The sequence below is a fragment of the Tyto alba genome, unplaced genomic scaffold (genome assembly GCF_018691265.1).
Source record: "Tyto alba isolate M040663 unplaced genomic scaffold, T.alba_DEE_v4.0 Super-Scaffold_28, whole genome shotgun sequence".
Taxonomy (NCBI): domain Eukaryota; kingdom Metazoa; phylum Chordata; class Aves; order Strigiformes; family Tytonidae; genus Tyto; species Tyto alba.
Window position 1 is genome coordinate 16,557,812 of NW_024881302.1, and position 23,650 is coordinate 16,581,461.

Here is a 23,650-nt window from a genome sequence, read left to right on the forward strand (position 1 = left end):
GAGGTCTAGCATCCTAGAGGAGTTTACCAGGAATTTCCCATTCAGAATTTAGCAGAGAAGCAGCGGGAGGATACAGAATTAATTCCTTACTGGAAGCTGATTTTAGGACACTGGTTGAGAGATCCTTTTGCTGGAAAGAGGAGGGAAAACATCATGCATTCTACAAGCTGTTCTGTTGATTCATCCCATGCCGATAGTGTAACTTATGATTGGTGCAACCTGTAGGTTTTTTGTTGGGAAACTGCTGTGTAAGCAGGTTTTTTTCCATGTATTTGGACAGTTACTCTTTCCTAAATGTCAGATTTTCCATACTGAACTGATCTCTCTGATTTGCCTAGATAATTTGGAATTTTAACATAGTGCTTTGGAATGCTCACAGGCGCTCTATCTGAGGAACATTTGAGAATTTAATAAGCAAATTCTCCATTACAACACGTAAGTTATTAATGAAAGAACAGTGAATAATAATGTTGAACCAAGGACTGGAATCTGTCACAGAAGGAAAACAGACTTATCTGAAATGATTCATTCTTGGCAATGGCCGTGGTTATTACTCATCTCTTTCTTTGATTAAATGTCCCACTTGCTTTTTGTGATTTGAAGTTGCCTGGTATAAAGTTCCTTAGTTTCCTCCTTTTACCTTGTTAATGATAAGAGACCCTATTGTCTCATTTCTGTGACGCCATCACCCTCCACCACTTCCCAAAGATAGTGGCTGTTTGGAGACGGCTTCAATCAGCTGCTGAGGCAAAGCGGATGTTTTTCAGGCAAGCAGTCTGAAAATATGGGAATATTGAAATATACTTTAATCTACAGTTTTCAGGATCCTCCCACCTTCTCCACTGGCTTTTTTTGCCAGCAAGAAAATGAAAAGTGGTTGTAGAAAACAGAAAATAGAGCCAGCCTTCACTAAAATGGCCATTTTGATGAAGGACTTCAAATATTTCCTCTCCTCCCTTCCCTAAAAGCAAAACTGCTCCCAGGGGAGCAGCCACATCAAGCACAGCTGTATGAGCCCCTCCAGACAGGATGGGGCTGATTAAAAACAAGTATTCACAGAACTTAAAACATTGTATACTCTCCTTTGACATCACAAGAAGTTCAACAGTGCAAGCAACATCTTATAAAACCTTTTTGCTGATCCCCCTCAAAGCTGACCTGTGAGAAACTCAGGTCTCATTATGTGAGCTCCCGTGACTGAAAAGGCATTAAGCAGCAGGAATCCCCCGTCATCAGAGATGTTCACAACAGAATCCAGGTCTTGGATTTATACCTGGGAGGAGAAGGAGCAGATCTGTGGTAACAGGACCTTGGCCACTGATGCCTTCTCAGTGCCATATTGCAGCCATTCATCACCCAAATGACAGAAACTTTCCACACCTACTTTGCACTGGGTTTCCACCTGCTTTTTGTGGCTGACCATGTCTTTTCTGATAATTAAATCTAGCTAGATTTTTGCTGCAACTGTACCACTAGCAACCCTTTTCAATGAGATTACAACATTTTTCAGTCAGGCCTGCTTGACGTTGTCCGCTGAGGACTGATCAGGTTTTCACTACAGAGATGGAAATTGAATAGAAATGCAAAAGGTTTTTTCCTGTGAGTTGCCCTGTCTTCCTCGCACACACCAACCACCTGAGCAGATCTGAATTTGCTTAGGGATGGTGAAACTGAGAACATAGGAAATGCTCTGCTGGTAACATCATTGGTTCCTCCCACCCAGTGTTGTTTTCAGCAGCAGGAGATGCCATCTGGGGACAGCACACGAGCCTAGCCATTTGTGATTGTGCTCCTCCAGCATTCACACCAACAGTAATAGCAATTTCAGAGGGTACATTCCTGCCTGTTGACTTCAGCATCTGTCTGTTGACAGCTCATGAATTTGCTATACCTTTTATAAACCTGCTGATCCTATTTGTTTCCACAACCTCCTGTGGCAGCAAGTTCCAGAAGTTCATTCTCCCCTCTGCCCCGTATCCTTTTTATCCATTTTAAACCAATCTGCCAGACTCATCGATGGCCTCTAATTCTAGTCATGCAGAATCTGATGAGCATTAGGCCCACATTCATTCTACAATTCTGTAGGGTTGGTCCTTTCTGCTCCCCCTTCTCCAAGGAAAAATCCCAGCCTTCCTAGGACCTCCTCGTACTGCAAGCTGCCCCATCCCCTTGATCATCTCAGTTGCTCTGCTCAGGACCCTAAGTCCACTGTGTGCCTAAACAGAGGCCAGAGCTGCACAGGTGTGGGTGCACCAAGCTGTTACACAGCAGGCAAAAGATGCGCTCTTTCTTTTTTTGAGAGCCCAAGCCCTTCCTTATGATATCACCACATTTTGCTGGCTTTTTTTGCTGCATATCGAAGCTACAATTTTTGCTGCCCATCAATGAGGAATTCAGCACCTTTTTCCTGAGCTATAACGGCCAGTTTAAGTTCAAACACCTCTGCTTTAGATCATATTTTCCTATTTGTGTCACTTTATTTATCTACACTGAAATGATTGACCTCCTATTCTTCCATTTGTGAATAACACTGAAAGCTGCATATAGCAAAGCTCCATGGACTACATCAAATCAACTTTCACCAGTCTCCTGCCGTGATGGAGCACCATCTGACGTTTCTGTCAAAAGCTAAAGCGTGCAACACTAACAACAGATCTTTGGTCCATATTCCTGGGACACAGTCCTTCATTATACTCTTCCTTTTGAGATCCCCTGTCACAATGACTTCAAGTAGGCAATGAGCTGCTGAGTAGACCCAACTCAACAGGGATCTAGAGGGAGATGGTTAAAACATAAGGTTTTTCAGCCGGCACCACTTTTTTACTCCTTGTACCAAGACCAGACCGAGATACAGGAGCAGGCTGTGCCAGCTCTGTGCTCTCCAGAGACCTTTGCACATGGCCAGGAAGATCCCAACTATGGATTTATGGAAAGCAATACAGCAAAATGTGCATTGCAGCTGCTCAACCAGAAAGCTTTTATACCTCCTTCAACAGTTGAGCAGCTGAGTGCCTTTATTAATAGTAGAAGTATATTTATCAAAATTCATGGGTCAGCATTGTTAAAGCTCCATAGATTCAACTTGGACAGGTCACCATTATTTATTTTTCCAGATAGTAGTTTCAAACAGGGATATTTTCAGTATATAGTCCAGATTTCTTCCCAGGCCTGTTTGAAATACTGTAGGAAATACATTCTCTGGAGCAGGGTCTTCCACCTGTATCTGACTTCTTGAGGAGGGGCTGCGCTTGAGGGCTCATGGACAGACGGGCAAGAAGGAGATGTGGTGAGCCCTGACCATTACACAGGCACCTGCACCACATTCAAAGTGTGTCACTAAGCCAGACAGAAGGCCTGGCCCCATCATAGCCATGCTCCCTCCGATTGCAGAACAGATGGAAGCTCACCAGGGATTTTCTAAACCTTGCAATTTTTGTTGCCACCACAAGAGGAGGCAGGTATCACTGCAGCTGGATCTTCTGCCTGGCTGCAGGCCACGGTGATCCACGGGTGGCTGCGCGCGTCCACCCGCGGCACTGCCTGTGGAAGTGGAGGGAGCTTCAGCTTCAGCTCCAACTCCAGTTCTGCAGCAAAAGGGGGACCCTCCCTGGTTCAAACTCACCCCTTCTTCTGAGACTGTGAGGCTGCTTAGCCAAAGGGGAAAGGAGAAACCCACAGAGTCGCTAGGACAACAATATTTTAGTGTCCTTGTGCATTTGGAGCAGCTGTCAGTCTGGAGGTGACATGTCCTACAGCACCCACCACCCCAAACTGTTATAGCAAACACTGGAATGCTTTTTCTGGGCAACAGGAGGAAGTGTAACGGGCCCAAGCTGTGAGAAAACGGGTATGGTATCGTGTAGTGGATCTGATTCTGCATAAAGTTAGGTGAGTTTGATTTATGCTCAGATCTCTCAGATCTTTGACTTTGAATCTTATTTGCTGACCTTTAAGAGGAAAATAGCTATAAGTAGAGAGAGCATTTGAGGAATGTCATTCGCAAGGATTGATTGATGATGAGCTACTACCTTTAAAGTGAATAATAGAAGAGTTTGTTTGTTTTTCTTTCAGAAGAAAAATGTTTGAGCAACAGCAGAATCAACTGGGAGAACTCAAAGCTAATGTGGAAGAGGCTTGCCATTCCTTAGGGAAAACACTGTAAAATTATTTTATAGCCCCAAGAAGCGGGAAAAGCAAGAGGAAAAGAGTTTAATACCTAACGGGGATGTGATTTCCTAATACCAAAAGGATATTAGGTATAATAAGCAGAATATGAAAAAGGGAGAGGAGGAGTAGCCATTAAAGAAGGTTTTGATTGATTGCGAAATAAGTGAGTGAAGTAAGAACAGATAAATCCAGCAAGTTGTGGGTCAAGATCTCAAAGCTCAGTCATGAGCTTTGTTGTACATCATGAGTCGTGTCACAGCGGCATCATGTGGTGCCAGGACCATGTGATTTAGACTGGGGAAAATATCGATTAATGGAAGAACTGTAAGATAGAACTCAAGAAAATATGAAGATGATAACAGGAGTGTTGAAAGGGAATTATTGGACTAGAGGGAAATTACTGGTGGAATATAACCTTGGATCTGGCCTTGGAATTTTCATTAATGACCAAAATACTAAAAAAAAAAAGAATACAAAAATGTGGGTACTGTCACCACAAGAGAGTAGGATCAGGATATTACAGGATACTTGCATGGCCTCAAGGATCAACATAGCAGAAAGGGGATGACATCCTCATGCCCATTAAAAAGATGGTGAGGAAGCTGATGCCGTCATTAGGCAGGGCACATCCTAGAAAGAGAGCTCTGAGCATCCAAGGATAGTATTGTGCAGGAGCAAATGGAAATGAACAGGCAGTGGACAAATCTAAGCTAGGAGTTAGAAGAATAGTCCCTTCCCAACCCACGCTTTAGCTGCTCAAGCCTTTGGGCTGACTTCAAGGAAGTCTTCTCATAAATTAGATGAGGACATTGCTAGCTATTGATTGCATAAGCTGCTCTGACCGGGCTTTCGGTGATGTCAGAGCCCCTAGAAAATGGCTGGCTCTTCCCTAGGTGATTTCCTTCCCATACCTAATAAACTTATCGCAAGTATATCAGGTCTGTGAGAGAATGGAACAAAGATTTTGAGCTCCTGAAGTAGAAAGTCCATCTTCAAGGAGTTTGTGGTTGACTGGAAAGAGGTCTGAAGTCCCCGACCAAGCTGACTTGTAAGTGACTGGTGGGATTTTTACCTGCGCAGGGTCTCTAAGACTGTGTCCAGACCGCATTATTCTCCTGGAGAACACAAACACATCAGAAGGTATCCCAAAGAAAAGACGTGTAAGAGGGAAGATCTTTGACTCTTTTGAAGTCAACCAGAGAATCAGAGAATGAGTTGACCGTTCCTATGAAAGCTGCATCTCCCGTGAGTCCTATAAACACGGCAGATACGTGAGAGCTGAGAAGGCAATTGGACTTTTTAGGGAAGAATAAAACCACCCTCCGGATTGAAGGGCTGAGCCTGCCCAAAGATTTCCTCTCCGAGCTAGGGTACCGTGGGCTGTTTGGTGACGACTCAGGCATGTTAACGTGATTTCAGGTTATACTGATCTTAAATTACTGTCTCCCTTTTCCTTTGCGGCACTGCGAAGCAAACCCACGAGGCTCCTGTCTCCCGTGGCAGCAGCCTGGTTCCAGCACCCCAGCACCGCCCCACACCCCTTTTCCCCGGGACACTCTCCCGCGGGACCAGGGTGCTCCCCCCCCCCCCCCAAGGTCACTGTCCTGGGGCTCTCAGGAACCTCCTGGAGCATCGGGGTGCCGGGGGACCCCAGGACTACCTCGGGTCTCTGGGTCATGGGGCTCCCTGGGGTTATCCGGGGTCTGACAGGACTCCCGGACTTCCCCAGGATCACGGGGATCCCCAGGCTCACCCCGCGGGTTCCCCAGGTCGGTGCAGGGGCTCCCCCAGGATCTGAGCGCCCCCCCACGAGCGCCAGGCTCGCCCCCGAGCCCCCCCCAGAAGGCTCCCGGCTCTGCGGACACCCGCGGGCCGCCGGCCGGTCCCGGGGGTGGCGGGGCCGCCCCCGGGGGCGGTGGTTCCGCCGGGGCGGGCCGGGCCGGGCCGGGGCGGGGCGGGGCGGGCGGAAGCGGGGGGAGGCGGCGGCGGCGATGGCGCTGCGGGGCGGGCGGCGGGCGGCGATGCCGGGATAGCGCCGGGCGGCCATGGCGCGGGGAGCCGGCCCGCCGCTGCGGCTGCTGCTGCTGCTCCTCCTGCAGCTCCTGGCGCTGCCCGCCGGCCGCGGCAACCGCACCGGCCCCGGTGAGGCCCGGCCGCGGGGGGGGGAGCCCGGGGGTGCGCCCTGAGGGGGCTCGGGGGGGAGCAGGGCTGGGACGGAGGGGCACGGCTGGGAGGGGAGCCGGGGGGGTCGCGGAAGGGAGAGGCGCCGGTGGGAAACCGACCGGGGGAACGGTTAAAGTGAGCGGGGACTGGTGTGCCACGCAGCCCCGGGAGCTGGTCGGAGCCCCGCAGCTCCCGCCAGGGCTGGCTGTGAGGTGGCTTCGTGATCTCCCCGGTGATTTGGGTGCGCGGGGGGCTCTGTGAACCCTCTGCGGGCGCCGCAGAGCAACAAGAGGTCAGGCCCGGGACCCAGAGGGGTTTCCGCTGTGTTTGAGGCAGCAGTGGTTGTTTTGTTGGGTTTTGCTTTGTTTTCAGGTTACTTTCTTTCCAGTGCATCAAAGGAGCTGGGGTTTCGGCAGAGCATTTCTTTTGGGCCGCTTCTTCGCGGTGGTGCGGGGGGGCCTGGGGTCCCTGGGGACTGTGCTACCCCCTCCGGAGGGTCAGCCAGCGGGTGCCATGGTGGAAAGGTTTGGGAAGGTGAGGTTGTTTGCCAGCTTCACCTCGTCACGGAGGTAGGCTTGCGCTGACAGCGGCTGTCGGCTGTTGGCGGTGGTTATTACTTCCAGCATCCGCCAAGCGAGGAGGCTGCTCTGCAGAGCTGATGGGTGACTTGCCCTTTTGCCCCAGGCCCACCCTCCTCTGGCATCCTGCTAGCTGGGTTCCCAGCCCTGGAGAGCTACCCTGCGCTGCGGGGTGGTGGTTGGTTTGTCTCGGCGCCGGCTAGGGGAATGCCTCTGCAGGGCTACGTCTGGGAGCCGGGGAAGATCGGTGCCTCCCCAGGGGAGCGAGGGCTCCTCTTTCTTGAACGTCTTTAGGTGTGTTTTTGACCCGAGCTAAAGGAACGAGGTTTCTGTTACGTTATAAATGGCCAAACATCCTGCCACATAGCCATGTCTTTTCCTGAGTGAGACTGATCACCGTCTCTGTAGCTTTAGACAGCGTCTGCTTTGAAATGAGGGCTTTGAGCTTTTGATGGGAAGCCCTGAAACCAACAGTCAAGGTATCATTTCCTAAAACTACCATGAGATCATCTTTGGACCAACGCATCCAAGCTATTGCAGGTGGCTCCTTATTCTGAAATTCAAATTGCATGTCTTCTTCTCTGCATCTGTGATTTTACCGTGTTTTATTTCTTGCCGTAAAAACACTGCACATTTTTGTGTAATATGTTTGAAATCTGCTTATGTGAAGTCTGTATAGGAGAGGACAGAAACAACATCCGTTTGGCAGCTCCCTTGCTCAGTTTAAAGGGTTGTTTAACATCACGGGACAGCCGAGTGGGACTTTCCAGGTGTTGCCGTGCGGGTGCAGAACAAACTGAATAGAGACAGCCACGCACAGAGCACAGCAAATACCAGAGTACTCTCTTGATGCAAATGGGCTGCAGGAGCTCACGGCTCGCCTGTGGTGACCCGTCTTTCTGGCTTTTCTCTGCAGATACTCAGTTTATCTGCTCGTGGGATTTCCTTGTCAGCTCAGGCGGAGGGTGCCGCGGCTTACCCGCTCCCTGGTCCAGCTCTCGGGTGCCCAGCGAAGCGAAGCCTGCGAGTGGGGGCTTGGATGGCTGTCGCCACGAGAAGCTGTTTGTGAGTGGACTTTGTCCCCGCCGGTGTTTCGTTGGTGCAGCCACAGCTGCTGCTGACCTGGTCACAGGCAGGGCAGCTCTGCCTGCTGGCCCTCGACCTGTTACTGTGCTTAGACTTGCTCCGTATGATTGACCGGTCCTTAATAAGCAGCACTGGTGATTGTCTGAGTTTTTAATTTTGCAGGCTGCCTGCCCTTTCCTCCCCCAAAACCACACAAATCACGCTTCAGCTTTGTGAGGACGTGCTGGACGGGTGGTGACCATGGCTGTTGACCACAGGGAGCCTGACAGCCGGGGGGTGTTGGAGCAGCTTGTATCAAGTCAGGAAAGCTTCTCCCCGCGCAGGTTGTCTGATGGGACCTGTTGCATTGAGCAGGATCTGGGCTCTCCCAGCTCTAATCACGCTTTGTGTCCCTGTCTACCCTCCTCCTGTGCCCAAACATCTCCGTGGGCTTCCAAAAACGAACATGCTGTGTGTGTGTGGAGTGCAGCTGGGGGTATAGATGCCTCTGATCAAAGACTGCTCCCTTCTGTAGCTCCTGCGTGAGAAATATAACTGGGCTTGTAGGGGATCGCAGCCAGCTCTCGTCTGTAATAGCCCACGCACAGCGCTGGCGTTGCAGCCAGGGAGCGTTTGCTTGAAAAGCCCCTTTTGTGGTTTCTGCTCCTCGCTGGCCTAGAGAGCAGCGTAGCCCCGGCATGGGGACCGCAGCGGGACGGCTCTGCCCACGGGCTGCCGACTTCTCACTGTCCTGCCCGGGGCTCAGTCTTCCCGGTGACCTCGCCTGTCCCCGTGCACTGAGGTGCTGCAAGTGCTGCTCCCTTGGCTGGACCCCGTGGGCGCCCGGCCAGGGCAGCCCCTGCAGCGAGGTGAGGAGGCCACACTCTTCCTCCCTAAGCAAATCCTCCGGCCGACTTGCATGGCTGGTATTTCTTGCTTTCCTGTTTCCTCCTTTCCCTGCTGGGTTTGCAGGGTGCCTGGAGGCTTTGGCTTGGTAATTTGCCAGGGAATTAAACCCATGATTACCCTTGTCTCTTTGCAGCGCTGTGGGTGCAGGCCTGCGTGAGTCCTGCTTTGGGGCATGAATCGTAGTTCCTGCTAGGATTAGGTTCCTCTTGGCGCAAAGTACATCCCCGGGCTCTGGTCCTGCCTGGGGACTGTTTTCCTCTTTCTTTGGCACCTTTGTTAAATTCAGTTGGGTCTTCTGTGTTTCCAACACGACCCTGTGCAGCGTTGGAGGAAGGCAAGTTAAACTGCTCTTGCTGCTCTATTCTTGATAGAAATGAGGAATCTGCATCTGAAAGCTGCCACAGTTTCTCCCCACTCCAGAGAATTCCAGAGTAGAAAAGGAGCATCAGGAGGACTCAGCAGAGATGTGAAGACATTCTTCCACCCCCTTGCTGAGTTTTATGAACCTTGGTTTTGGGTGGACAGCATGGCCTTGGCTCCAGTGTCTCTGTGCAGTTTTACTCCCTTCCCAACCTTGGTGTGATGTTTCTTTTCCATCCTCGAGTTGCAGTCTGACTGTTTTTTTGCTGCCAATAACACTAATATGTAATTTTTCAGGTGAAATTATCAGCAGGCTGGGGGTGATCTGTAGGCAAAGCTGGGTAGAGGGATGGATGGAGAGTCTGTCTAGTCCTGATGGCATTTTGAGTAGCTGTTGTCCTCTTGCATGACCTTTTAGCCTACCCTAGGGCTGCTATCCAGCTATCCCAGCACCCTTTCTTCCAGGTAGGAAAATCTTTAGACCTCGGAAGGTACCTTGGAAAGCAGAGTTAGGTTTGCAGCACATGAATTTTCATTCGTTGAGTGTCACACGAAGACAGCATGTTGCGTGGTACATGTATCCTGAGCTGGGTAAGACCGATAACATCAGCTCGCGTGCTCAGCAGAAGCAGACAAGGGCACAGCTCTTGCCTTTTGGCACCATAAATTGCTGCTGGAGCCCAGAGCACCCCTGCACTACCAGCACCCATCTGCTCTGCACCATTTGCCCCAGGGTTTGCTGCTGTCTACTCCATCGCCTTTTCTTGTGCCGTCAACTTTTCCTCCCAACCTTTTCCTCCTCCTCTGTGTCTCCAGTGATCTGTGATTTTCAGAGTACATCTCGCAGAGCGCATTTAAGGCATCTTTTAATATTCTCTGGCTCCGGGTGACAGTTTTGTAGCAGGGGTGTGGACAGTTCTGGCTGGAGGAACAATGTAGATCACCACGTATCTAGTGGGACCGGGATGAGAAATCAGGGGCACGAAGGGCTCCTCTCCAGCAGCCATAAAACTCCTGTGTGCTTCTGTGGGTGGGTGTAGCCCTGCAGTCTGCCCCTGGCAGCCACCCCAGCAACTGCTGTGCTCTCTTCCTTTCAGACTCCCTGTACGTCTCCGAGTACTTCTCTCAGAGCGCACAGAAGCTGTCCTTCTACAGCTGGTATGGGAACGCCAAGCTCTTCCACTTCCATGTTCCAGAAGACACCGTGCTGCTTCGCTGGCTCCTGCAAGCATCCCGGGGGAAAGGACCTGAGTGCACCAGCATGGAGATCACAGTGTATGTATGTCCCTGTGCCGGCGCTTGCCCATGTGGGCTTCCTGTCCTTCTCCTGTCCCTGTTGACCATGGCTGTGTTGGTTGTTTGTAGGAGGCTGGGCATCTGTTCCCCAGCTGCAGCAGCCATAGTTTCTTAATGCAGTAGCACTAAATCTGTGTATAAACCTGTAGGAGCACTTTGTGTTCATGTTACCCGTGGATCTGGGGCTGTCTGTCAGACATGGTGTCTAAGAGATGCCTTAGAAACACTGGAGAGAGCTGGTGTTGCTGCTCGTGAGCAAAGGTTCCTGGATCTTTCTGTGCCTGGCAGGATCCTGTGCATGGTACCAAAGGATGTGGCAGGACTGCAAGGGGCTTGAGACGATCCAAACCAATTGGAGATGGACAGATTCCCTGGTACAGAGGAACTGAAGAGACTGGGGACGCTTTGTGAGTGGTGCAGCTGTGTGTGGAGTAGAGATAGGAGAGGGACACCGAGTTCTGCAGACAGAAGTGCATGAGAAGATTGCAAACTCAATGCTGATGAGAGAAGTGCTGCTTAAAGCAGAACTTGCATTGTTGGGGGATTTGAGGTTGAAAATTTGCAAGATTTTGAGCTGTATCTTGGGAGGGTACCAGGTTTCCTGGGCAAGTTGTGCCCAAAGAGACCTGTGGCTGTCTGGCACCCGCTCCACAGAAGTCTCTGGAGTGACTGAAGCTGTTTAGCTTGCGCTTCCCTGGTCTGTCCTGGGCGCAGACCGGTGCTCTTACTTGCTCCAGAGCAGCCTGGCACAGGTGATCTTCCTACTTTCTGCTCCCCAGAAAGATTTCCAATAGTTTGGGGATGTGAGGGACAAGGCAGCAGCTAAATGATACCCTAAGAAATGAAGGCCAGCCCAGATAAGCTCAAATGGGTTAATAGCATATCATCTGTCACGTTTGCTGCTGGACCTGTCATGTTCTGTTGCACTGCAGTCCAAAAGCAATCAAATTAAATGCCAAATGGCTGCCCAAATAAATACCTTGCGTGTTACTTAGCTGCCGCTTTTCTGCTACTTGTAAACACTGTGCTGCTTATCTGGAAAGCAGAAGTGCTGGTGTACTGAAGTCAGTCACATGGTAAGCATCTTTTTAGTCTGTCTGCCCACCCTCCTTAAAAGAGGAAATCGGGAAGATGCAGATCTTAGCTAGAAAATGAAAGCTCTTCAGTGACGATTTCACCTATATGGGGAATTTGCTGATGGTTATAAAAAAGGAGTAGGAGTCATCTTGTGGCTGGGGCTTAACCTTAATAAGTGTGGAAACTTGCTTTTGGAGCTGATGGAACCATGTAAATCCTTATCTTAATAAGCAGCCAAGTTAAACCAATCTCTAAATAAATTCCAGATAAGCTCGTATGAGCCAGTCCTCACCAGATGAAAATGATGGCTTTGTCGTCCACTTGGAAACGTGGGGTTTTTCCAACCTGCTCCCTCTCCAATCCCAGGCCAACCTGGGTGTCCACTGATGAGTTTGTATCCCAGTTTATCTTGCCAATGGCTTTACATCCCTAGTTTTCTTTGCATTCTGTTTTCTCTTGCAGGCACTTTCGCTATGGAGCCCCTCCTGTGATTAACCCACTGGTCACTCGTTTTCCTGCAAATGCAACCGTCCGTCCTTCCTATAACATAAGCATCACTCTGAACAGTGCTGTGCAAAACACCACCTTTGTGAACATCACCACCCCTGCTGCCGGAGACTGGTTCATCGCTGCCCACCTCCCTGAGGCTGCTGGCAGGATTGAAGTGAAGGTGAGGGTCCTGGTGAGGGTCTTGGCCATTGTACTCTGCCCAGTGTGTCTCACCACAGCTGACAAGTCTGCTCTCCCCTCCTGCAGGGTTTCTCTACTCCGTGCCCCTATATGTTCCAGGCAGATATGTTTGTGCTCAGACTCAGTGACATGCCTGTTCTGGAGCCTGGTGTTGCCATGCCACAAACCATCGTCTCGCCTGCTAAGCCACTGCATGTCAAGTGAGTGAGAACAGTGGTGGGGAAGACTCGGGGCTGTGGTAGGGTGGGATTTCCCCTGGGTGCTGCTTAGGGGATGCCACTGTTGTCCCCGCGTGGGGCTGGAGCTGGAAGGGGGTGGGGGGGTGTCTCTGAACCTGTTTGCCAGGCTCCCTGCTGTGGTAGGGTTTGCATGGGGAGCACACGAGCCCCCTTCTCCAGCTCTTCCCAGGTGGTCTTGGAGGTTCAGCTGTGGGAATTTTAGTTCTTGGAGATGTTTTCCTTGGGAAGGATTTTCACAACACCAACCAGGGCAATCTAGTTGTGCTGGTTTTGGCTGGGATAGAGTTAATTTTCTTCACAGTAGCTAGTATGGGGCTATGGTTTGGGTTTGTGCTGAAAACAGTGTTGTTGATACCAGGATGTTTTTGTTGTTGCTGAGCAGTGCTTATAAAGAGCGAAGGCCTTTTCTGCTTCTCACACTACCCTGCCAGTGAGTGGGCTGGGGGGGTGCACAAGGAGCTGGGAGGGGACCCAGCCAACCCCAGCTGACCAAAGGGATATTCTGGGGTTAAACCATGACACTAGTTCTTGCCCCAAAGCCCCAGGGACTGTCGTGGCTGGCTTGTGTTGAGGACAAGCTCTGCAGACTGCTGGTCCCTCCTCCTGCAGGGTCTTTGTTCCCAAGCACGCCGCAGGGATGCGGTTTGAGCTGCGGAGCTGCGTGACAAGCGAGCAAAAAGCATGCGTCGTGCGAGTAGTGCTGGGCTCCATCATGCTGCCCCAGTCCTTCCAGAGGATCATCACCTGCACGGGGAGTGTGAACTGCAGCCTGGCCCTGGATTCGCCTCCCTGGGAGAAATGGCTGCAGATCATGGTGGAGAGTCTCAGCGCCACCAATGCCAATGTGTCAGTGGAGATGGTGGCTTCCTTCACAGGTGGGCTTCCACTTTGTCTAGCACTATGGGAAGGAGCAGAGAGAACATTGTGTCTGCTGTGTCACTCCTGGGCCTTTGGGTGGCTAGCTGTAGTGGCCTGTGTTCCCCAGCGTGCTGGTTACCTGGGCATAACCTTGGGGGCTGAGACCTAGTTGTCGCTTTGGGATCAGAAGTGAAGGCTTCAATATTCACCCAAGGGGTGATGTTCCCTGGAGCTGCCTGTTTTGGAAATGCCTGAAAAAGTGAGGGTCGCTGAAGCAATGATTTTGTTTTCCAAAAATATTTTCTAAAAGCTGTTTGGGCAGCAGTGGCTGGCTTAAAATCTGATGGGGACAACAGTTTTGTGTAGTTGCACCAGACTGTAATGACACGCTGACTGTTGATTTGCCATAAGCAAGCTACAGACAGGAAACCCTCTCACAGAGGTTTACTTGGGGTAATATCTTGGGTTGTAGTGAGGGGATGTCACCATTTCAAGTGACACCTTGTGACTTGGTAGGTCACAAGATTCTTGTGGCCATGATAGGCATCTTTGCATCCTCTTATTATGTGACCGTGATGCCTATTTGAATTTTGGAGCCTTAGAAGCTCACCAACTAGGTACATTTTAAAAGTTTCTGCCATCTCTTCCTCAAAGCAGAGCCTCATTCCATGTGTTTGAGGGCCTGGCACTGGTAGCTGAGGTGCTAGAGGGGAGCACTAGAGTCTCTCAGAGCAATGGACAGGCTCCAGCAGTGAGACTTCAAGTGTCACATTCAGCTCCAGCTGCCATGACATGATGGCTTGTGCCTGTAGCTGTGTTGGGTTAGCTTCTCTTTTCTGCTCAGCCTTGTCTGCTTGCATCTGGGGAGCTGGTAGAGACTTTTAGGCGGCCTGTGGTTATGGGACAGCTATGTGCTGTGCTCTGCCACTGGCCAGTAAACGCTCCCTGGGTACATTTATGTTATGATGCTGCGTGTTATCCCTCCTTCTGTTCCCACTCCCCTTTCTTGCAGCTCCTGGTTGCTTCTACCCACTGTACCAGTGTCCCAACTTGTGGATGCTGATGCTAGATTTCATGGTGCCTTTCAGGGGCTGTAGCCAATACTGCAGTGCCTGAACCAGCTGAAATACCTCCAGTTTGTGCTATCACTTGAAGGTCTGGAGCTGCTGGGACCCTTCCTGGATGAGGTACCAGTCCTGGCGGTGCTGACTCCTCCCCTGTTTTGCTTTACAGCTTGCAGACCGGGTAGTACCAGTTCATTCCTTAACTTCAGCAGCCTAAACCAGAGCCAAGCTGGTCCCAGACCAGGTAGTGCAGGAGCAGCAGGGAGCTCCAGTCTGCCTACGGGAGAGGCTTCACGCAACGTGTCTGAGCAGAGGAGCTTCTGTCTGCAGAACCAGCCCGTCGTTCGTGAGGACCTGGATGTGGTATCTGTGCGCTACAGGCTCTTAAATGGTCCCAGTGTGCCTGTGCACACCATCTCCCCAACCCTCCTCCTCCTCAACCTGAACACTGGCATGGACAGCGGGGGTTCCCTCGTGGTCAGTCTCCTGCTTAACAAGGTGCGGAGGCTGATTGATGGGATTGTCTTCCCTTTGCAGGGCTTTGTCCCTGCTCCTGGGCTGGTTTGGCAGCAAACTGCAGGGTCGCAGGTACCAGTGGGACTATTTCCCTTTCTTTTTGTTGTTACAAAACACTCTGAGCCTGTTCTAGCCAATTCCAGTGTGTCCCACCTGCCAGCTCCAATTCAGATGCCACAGTTTGCTGGCATGTGGTGGCAGTGACACAGAGGAGGTGAAAAGGAAAGCAGCTGCAATACCATCTCCTCCACGGGAGCCTGGCACCTTGCCCCCAGGAGAGGAGACTGAGCAGGGAAACCCGAAGATATTCCTGCCTGAGTCGCTGATTTCCAGACTCCTTCAGTGACACCCTGAAATCAGCCCCCTGAAATTCTGACGATGATGTTTGTCCCGAGGGCTGGAGCAGGTCTCAGCCCTGATGTCCTGCTGCCTCTGACTTGTGCCGCGCTGTGCTCACGCTGAGGTGATGGGCTCCTGAGTGTCCTGGGTGGGCAGCAGTCCCCCCAGGAGGCTCTCCTGCCTTTCAGCCAGCATGCAGCACGGAGCGGCACAGGGTGAGGTGAAGGGTTTGCCCAGAAAGAGCTGGTGAATTGATGGGTGATCTTGATCTGCACGACTTATTCTTGCCCTATACTGGGGGCAGCGTGGGACATGAATCGTGCAGGGGGGTGGCATCAGGGCACTCTGACGTGGGACACTGCTCTGTTTGCACAGACATCCACGAGCCTGGGCAATGCCACTGTGGTAGCGTGTGTGAGTGCTGCTTCGCCGGTGCTATCCCTCACTGCCACCCAGAACTGCAGCACAGGTATGAGAGACGCTGGCACCCACACCACCTCAGCTAATCCATCTCGGGGCTTTGCTTTTAGACCTTGTGAACTGTTAACTGACTCGGGGTTTTGTGGGGTGTCCCTGGGAAGCTGATTTTGGCACGAATCCTGCTGAGGTCTTCATGCTGGCACGTGCTGGGGTGCAGGTGCTAGTCTGGCACCAGGAGTTAGTCTCCACCAAAGGAAGATCTGGTTATAGGCTGGGGCTCTTCCAGCCTTGTTAACAGTAGGTCTGGGGACAGTCAACATATTGCAGAGAAGCTAACCTCTGCACTGGAGCACTAGCCAAGCAAACAGGTTGTTCTGGGTGCCCTGTGCTGTCTGGGTAGGTACCAGGAGCTGAGATGAAAGAAAAAACAAGGGCCTCAAGAGCGAGGGTCCTCTCCATATTCCTGGTGCCTCCTGAGGATGGGAGCAAGGAGCCACAGGAGCATCCGATTCCTGTGCAATCAGTCTCAGCCTGGGATTGCTGTGGGCCTTTCTCCCCTAGTCTTGGCGCAGCACAGCACCCTCTTTCCTTTAAGCTTTCTTTCAGGGCTACCCTCTGAGCGTGAGTACATCCTCTGCAGAAGCAATGCTGATTGTCCTGTACCCACAGACGGATGACTGGTTCCTCTCCCTGCAGCTCATCTGCCCGAAGGGCCAGGGGTGAGTCTGGTGTGTCATCCCACCCTGGGGCTGGTTCAGAACACTCTACCTCCACATCCCGCTGCTCTTGGGTAGTGTGAGCAAAACTGAACCCATGTCCTCACTGCCATGCAGTGAGAACTGTGGTAGCAGTTGAACTGGGGCTGCAGAGGGGGAGGAAGGTGGGCGGCAGTGCCGAGTTGCTCTCTCATAAGCACCCAAGCAGCTTGTCTGGTGACAAGCTGGCACATCCTGTGCAGACCACAGATGGCAGAGCCTGCCTGGATGAGCTTCCCCTTCCCCAGGTGGATTTTTGAGGTGATAAATTGATAAGTGAAAATGCTGCTGTTACTCCTTCGAGGGGTCTGAGATGCAGGCAGCTGTGCCCGTACTCCTGCGGTTTGCTTTCCTACTGGTTCCTTGCGCAAGGAGCCAAGTGTGTGTTGTAAAACACTGTTGGCAATGCTGGTTCTGAGTACCGGGGTCTGCTGTGAGGGTCTGGGGTGAGCTGACACCCTCCCGTACATTGATTTGGCAGTCTGAGTGGAGAGGGAGCCCACTTAGCTCCTAGCTCCTGGGAGGGATGCAGCAGATCCTGAAATAGCGGGGAGCCGGCATGCACAAGCGCAGCCTGACTGTCTGGAGCAGAGTGCTCCCTGGGCACCAGGCTGCCCCGAGGGACCAGGGTGCCAGCACAACCTGCTCTCCTTGCAGTGAATGTAACACCGCAGAAGCCAAAGTGACCGTCTTTGCATACCTCACCCCCTGCTTCAATGACTGTGGGCCATACGGACAGTGCAGCCTCCTGAGAAGACACGGCTACCTCTATGCTGGTTGCAGCTGCAAGGCTGGTGAGTGCATTTTCCTAGGAAGCTTTGCTGTCCTCCCCAAGGAGAGGCCACATTTTTCAGTGGTGGTGGTTGGGTAGGGAAGCCTGGGGTCTGCTGCAGCTGCCAGGAGCAGCCTGGGGTCACAGCGCCTACCCAAAGAGCCCTCGGGGGGGGGGGCTCTTTGGGAGCACCCTGACTTCCCCGAGGGATGCCACCTTCTGAGAAGTACAGAGTGCTCCAGGGGAAATGGGGAATTGGGCTGAGGACAGCCTTCTGCTGCATGGTCATTTTGCTTCCAGCTTGGAGACCCCCAGGGCTTGGAGAGGTGCTTTTGAGCATCCCTAGAGAGATCAGGGTGTTGGCAAGGCTGCCTGAAAATGCCCGAGTCAGAGCCTCCAATTTTCAGGACAGTTTGGTGTGTAGGGTCCTGACACGGGATGTGATGAGGCCGGGCTGCGGTTCCTGTCTGTGCTTTGCCACGGTGCTCTGTCTCCTGCCAAGAGCCAGCACACAGGCCAGCCCTTAGACTCTGAGGTGCCTCTGGAGGAGGAACACCTAGTCAGCTGCTAATTATCTTAATGGAATGAGAAGACTGGGCGGGAGTCAGTGGTGTAGGGAAGATGATAGCTCTGCTGTGCTTGGGTGGGTATGTGTACCTGTTCTCAGCAGAAGGACAAGGCAAAATGTGGTTCACTGCTGCTTTGGGCCTGAGCCAGGACATCCCTGCTGTCTGCTGCAGTGCTGATGCTGGGCAAGGAGCGAGATGGAGAACAGCATCCTAATTTCCCCGAGGGGTGCCAGGTTCTGGGAAGCACGGAGCACCCCAAGGGAACTGGGGAATCAGGCTGAAGACAGCTTTCTGCTGAATTGCTCAGAGCAAAATGCCCCATCTGCATATCTGTGACCCAGAAATAAACTGGAGAGAGCAGGCTTCCTGGGCCCTGCCTGGCAGGGAGCCGGCAGAAGGGGCAGAGCTGCTGGCTTGGTTTCTAGTGGCACTGTAAGGGGATAGATGCTACTTTTAACTCTGCTTCTTGACTGTGGAGTGCCTGCACATACCCTGGCTGCCCTGTGATTGACCTCCTTTCCCCAGAAGGAGGGCACCGGCATCCTAATCTTGAATTAGAATATTTTAAACTGAGGAAAAAAAAAAAAAAAGTAGGTTTGTGTTCATAGGAGACCATCTCAGTTCAGTCCCTGGTATTCAGTCAGCAGGCTGGGAACTGTGCCGTGTCATGCACTGCCCTCTAGGAAATTTTCACTCCTGTTGTCCTGCACAGATGTGGATGTCACTGTGGGCTGAGGCAGTGGGTTTTCTCACCTTGGAAAAGAGGAGTTGGAGGGGATCGCATCACACCTTCTACTGGCACAGGGATTACAGGAACCCTGGAGCAGAGCTCTTCTGGGGGAACACAGGGAGAGGGACAGAGGCCACAGTCACAGGTTGCAGCAAGGAAACTTTCAGCTAAATCAAAGATGACATATTTTCCCCCAGGAGAATTGTTCAGCTTCACACAGTATCCAGGTCTCCATCCTTGGAGATCTTGAAAGTTCAGGTGGATAAGGCAACCTGACCTGGCTTTGCAGTCTGCCCTGCTGTGAGAGGTGGTAGGACAGGCTTCCACGGTGCTGTGGATCTTTCTCCACCCTGGTTCCTGGGATCTGCGGGGAACTTGCACCCAGCTTACAGCATCATCCATGGCATCTGAGCCTCAAACGCTTGATGTATCACCTGCCTGTAGCACGTGTGTCGAGTTACTGTAGGGATGAAAAGTACCAGGCTGCACAGACCCATACTGTACATAGGATGGCCCCTGCTACATGGGAACAACCTGGGGGATGTCCTCAGAGCAGATATGGGACTCTCCTGGGGTTCCCCAAGAGTTTCCACAGCAGAGAATGCAATGAGTAATGACACCATCCTGAGAACAGGAGTGCAAGTGTCTGATGGAGCGAGGGAGAGGAGGCTCAGGGATAATCCTGGGGTGTGATTGCTGCTTCTGAGGCATCCCAGGCTCCTGCTGGGTGCTGCAGGAGGACAACGTAGGGCACCCGAGATCCACACAAGCCTCTCTGCTCCGCAGGTTGGGGCGGGTGGAGCTGCACGGACGACACCAAGGCCCAGTCTGTCGGTGTGCAGAACCTGGCCACCCTCCTGCTCACCCTGAGCAACCTCATGTTCCTGCCGGCAATAGCGGTTGCTGTTTATCGCTACTACCTGGTGGAGGCCTCCGTCTATACCTACACCATGTTCTTCTCCACGGTAGGGATTGCCTTTAGTCGGGTCCCCTGCAAGCTCCCCCTGAGCATCAGGAATGCTGCATCAGACTGAAGTCCTTGGTGGAGCAGTCCATCCTGGAGCTCCACAGGGAGCTTCTAGGATCATTGGACAAGAACCTCCATGGTCATGTCCTGCCCCTTCAGAGTCTGGCAGGAGTGTTATTTTCACTGGGCTCTTCCACCCACACTGGGTGCTCGTAGTTGAGGGTGGGACCCCAGGGAGTGGAGATGGTGTTGGAGCACTGAGCACTTGAAGGGTGCTGTCTTAGGAGCTCTCAGCTGCTGCTGGGAGGGCGCAAGTTGCTCTCTGCTTTCTGTAATGCCACGGTGGTTTGGTGGAGCTTCCTGAAGGCACTGCCAGGAGGGGTCCTGGCTGCCATGGGCTGAGCCTTCTCCTACCTCTCTTTCCCAGAAAGCCATGTAGTGCTGCTGGATTCACGCTAGCCTTTCCTTTTGTCCCTGGCTCTAGTTCTACCATGCGTGTGACCAGCCAGGCGTCGCAGTGATGTGCATCATGGACTACGACACACTACAGTACTGTGACTTTTTGGGCTCTGTGGTGTCCATCTGGGTGACGATCCTGTGCATGTCCCGGGTGAAGAAGATCCTGAAATACGTGAGTGTCACAACCTCGTGCGGCAAGGCCAGACCTGAGCCAGCCAAGCCACGGGTGGCCATGCTGAGCCATCTCATGGCTGTATTTTAATGACACAGCCCAGCCTAGTGACAAAGCCTGTTTGTTGCCCAATGCCACCCTGATTTTTAGACCAGTGGGTGGTTTTGTCCCAGGAGTTTGGATCATGAAGCCACACGCTCCTAGAGACTGGGCCTGAAGGGACTGTGATTTGTGGGAAAGGTTTGTGGGTCCTCTGGTTTCTCCTTCTGAAGGTGCTGCTCCTGAGTCCTGCATGGATGCAGGGCTGGGTGGCTAGGAGACGAGGTCCTCCCTGCCCCTGCCATGGGTGGCTGTGCTCTGGCAGGAGATGAGCTGCTGACATTAGTGGTGGTGTCTCATTCCCAGGTCCTTTTCATCTTGGGCACCCTGTTAATTGCCATGTCCCTGCAGCTGGACCGCAGAGGGGTGTGGAACATGATGGGTCCCTGCCTCTTTGCCCTCGTCATCATGATTGCTGCATGGGTAAGTAAGGGCAGCCAGACAGGACCTGCTGCCCTTAGATCCCCTCTGGGGAACAATGGTGGCAAAGCAGACCCCAGACATCAGCCGATCCACAGGCAGGGCTTGACTTTCTTAACACACCCAGGTGGAGGGAGGGCAGGGGATTTACCTTTCATCCCTCCAGTAGCTGAGAAATTCCCCAGTTATGGGTCTCAACATAGTTCTCGGCATAGCAGCTCCAGCTGAGCACACACCTGTGGCTGGAGTGCTATCCCAGAATGGCTGGCAGTTGCCCATGCCCTGAGCAGGAGCTGAGGCATCACCACTGTCCCCTGCCTGCTGGCCTTTGGTGCCACAGCTGGATAAGGGGCTCTTGCTTACCGGAGATGGGTCCAGGAAGGGAGGAGGCTGAATTTCTCAGGGGCAGCAGGCACAGCCTCTTGCTGTGAGGTTGGCAGATGCTCCTGCGTCAAACAGCGCTGCCCGTTTCCCCCTGCCTATGCTTCTGGTTGGCTGCTTAACCCTTCTGTGCTTTCACACCTCCAGGTTTACCATGGAGTGAAGCGCAAACACTGCTACCCCTCTTCATGGAAGCGCTGGGTTTTCTACCTCCTCCCAGGGATCACCTTGGCTTTCATTGCCATCTCAGTATATGCATTCATGGAAACCAATGAGAACTATTACTACACCCACAGCATCTGGCATGTGCTGGTGGCTTGCAGCGTTGCTTTCCTGCTTCCTCCTCGGGACAAGCATAAGAAGCCCTGGGCCTGGTCACAGAAGCTCACTTGTCGCTATCAGATCTGCCAGAATGACCGTGAGGAGCTCTATGCTGTGACTTGAACTGCTCAGCTCCCGGTCACAGAGGTGGAGGGCTGGTGAGGTTGCTCTTTGCCTGGGCTGCCCAGCTCTCGCACGTTGGCAATCCTCTCACATGCTCATTCACCGACCGGGAGAACGCAGTATGGACTGGGTTTAAAGATGAAGATGGTGGGCTTACCTTGTGAAGGAAAGTTTGAGGCCACCTCTGCTTTTCTGCTGGGACAGGGCAGGCTCTTCACCGTTCTAGATCAAGGAATAGCCTGTCCCCCAGCTCCCCATGGCCCTGGGGGAAATCACCAACCCTCCTTCCCCTCCTGCTGTGTCCACGAGGCTTGGGCTTAGCCCATGCTGAGCTGGAGTCAGGGCTTTGGCTGCTGGGCTCTTCCCTGCACGCCCTGTCCTAGCAGAGGGCTGTGGGACAGGGATTTCCCCTGCGATCAGCATTTGAACCGAAAAGAACGGGTTTCTTCTGATCTGGGGGGGGCAAATGATGCTGCATGCCCTTGGTGCTGATGGGGAGAGAGGGAGCTGATCTTGGCGTGCGCCGGGCCCTTGGCTGCCATCTCCATGGGGGTCTGGGGCCTCTCTCCCTGGGAAATAGGCGGTGCTGCTCTTAACTCGTCCTGGCTCAGGGGAGGGGAAGAACAAGGCTGAGACTTGGGTCCCGGATTCAGGATCAGACTTGGCAGGAATGTGAAAAAAACCCATGTGGGGACATGCAAGAGGCATCAGTAGCATCTCACCCAGAGCTGTGAAACCCGCAGCAGTGCAGAGTTTAGTCTAAGTTTAACTTTAGCCCTCTTAGCTGATCTGGAAGGAGCCAAGCTGCTGCACTCTCCCCCTCATCTCTCAATGTTCAGGTATTCACGGTCTTCCTCCCTTTTGTGGGTTTGGCATGTGCACAGCTCTGCCGGGGGCAGCATAGGTGGTCCGGGATTGTGTCCAAGCCGCACACCTCCTGCTTCTCCAGCCTGCTGTGCCTCGGAGGCTGGATGTGCTGCGGAGTCATGGCTCATCTGAGGCTGCTGGCAGTGTCCCACCGGGCCAGGAGCACCGCCATGTGCTCCCCGAATGGCTGCGGTCTCCTTGGCAGCATCTGTCTCACCTTAGCCTTACTATAGGGCACGCAGGTGTCGGAAGGCAAGGGCAGAAACTTGGCAACCAGGAAAACTGTCTTTGCCCGATAGATAAGGGCTCAAAGACATCATTCCACGCTGGTTTCTTCCAGTTGTGGTCTGTCTGGTGTGGGAGCCCCTCCTCAGGTGGCTTTAGGGAGGAAAGAGCTGTTAATGAAGAATTTGCCTCGGGGTTATTTCTTTGCTTTGAGGAGCACCCAGCCTTCTTCTCAGCTCTGCACTTTATTCCCCCCGCTCCCCCCCCCCCCCCCCCCTTTCCTTTCTCTGCAAACTCTGACTTTTTAAACAGACGCAGGACGAGCGAAGGGCACTCGCCTGCGCCCAGCGGTGTCCTCCATCCCCATGTCCCCCGGCATTCCCTTGCAGCGCGGCGGGAAGGGGGGACGAGCGCGGGGCCCTCAGGGCTTCCTCATCCTTTTATCACTTTTAGGCACTTTTTTCCCCCCCTCGTCTGGGTTTGCACAGCGGTGTTACAGCCCTGGCACTGTGGCAGACGACCGACGCTCCCTCACAGCCATGCCGTCCGCGCCGGGCTGCCACTCTGGCCCAGGTGCTGCCATTTCCCAGAGAAAGCAATAATTCAGTAATTCCTTTTCCTTCAGGGGCTTCTCCGCTGCAAAGCGGGACGAAGCTTTGGGGCAAGAAATCCTGCGAACGTGATTGTTTATTTTATGTTTGATTGTTGAAATTCTGCTTTTGTCTCCCACCCCTGCGACTGCTGGCCCTGGCTCACGGCTGTGTTAGGTGCCTGGGAGGAGGAGGGGGGGGGATGTTAATTATTTTGGGTAAAATCTGAGCGAATTGTCTGGGGGGTGGGGGGGAAAGGTTGTGGGATTTTTTTTTTTTCTTTGCTGGTAATATCTGTGATTATTTTATACGGTAAATTTTAAAGCTTACAGTTTTATAATTTAATAAAGGTAATGGTATTGGAGGGCAAAGCCGTGGCGGGTGGAGCTGAGGCCGGCGGGGCTGGGTGGGCCTCGGTTATGGGCGCCGCCATTGTGGGAGCCGCGCCAGCCAATCGTG

The 23,650-nt window shown here is 52.7% G+C and overlaps 1 protein-coding gene across 3 annotated transcripts; it reads left to right on the forward strand.

Annotated features, from left to right (window-relative positions):
• Nucleotides 1-6,185: 6,185 nt before the first annotated feature.
• PGAP6 (post-glycosylphosphatidylinositol attachment to proteins 6) lies at nt 6,186-23,557 on the forward strand. 3 transcript variants are annotated; one of them, XM_042798759.1, is made up of 14 exons: nt 6,186-6,309; nt 7,825-7,973; nt 10,340-10,521; nt 12,078-12,285; nt 12,372-12,505; nt 13,154-13,419; nt 14,636-14,964; nt 15,697-15,790; nt 16,337-16,460; nt 17,154-17,290; nt 19,354-19,532; nt 20,019-20,165; nt 20,571-20,687; nt 21,213-23,557. In XM_042798759.1, exons 1-14 carry the CDS (start codon nt 6,213-6,215, stop codon nt 21,507-21,509), a joined length of 2,460 nt encoding a protein of 819 aa, XP_042654693.1. In that variant the 5' UTR covers nt 6,186-6,212; the 3' UTR covers nt 21,510-23,557. The 3 variants fall into 3 exon arrangements, with proteins under 3 accessions (XP_042654693.1, XP_042654694.1, XP_042654695.1); XM_042798760.1 differs by having other exon boundaries at nt 14,636-14,829; XM_042798761.1 differs by lacking the exon at nt 7,825-7,973 and having other exon boundaries at nt 10,340-10,517.
• Nucleotides 23,558-23,650: the final 93 nt, after the last annotated feature.

Coding starts and splice junctions, on each gene's coding strand:
- PGAP6 (XM_042798759.1), top strand. CDS start 6,213: ATGGCGCGGGGAGCCGGCCCGCCGCTGCGGCTGCTGCTGCTGCTCCTC. Junction 14,965..15,696: donor TCAGTCTCCTGCTTAACAAG/GTGCGGAGGCTG, acceptor CTGTTTGCACAG/ACATCCACGAGCCTGGGCAA. Junction 19,533..20,018: donor ACACCATGTTCTTCTCCACG/GTAGGGATTGCC, acceptor CCCTGGCTCTAG/TTCTACCATGCGTGTGACCA.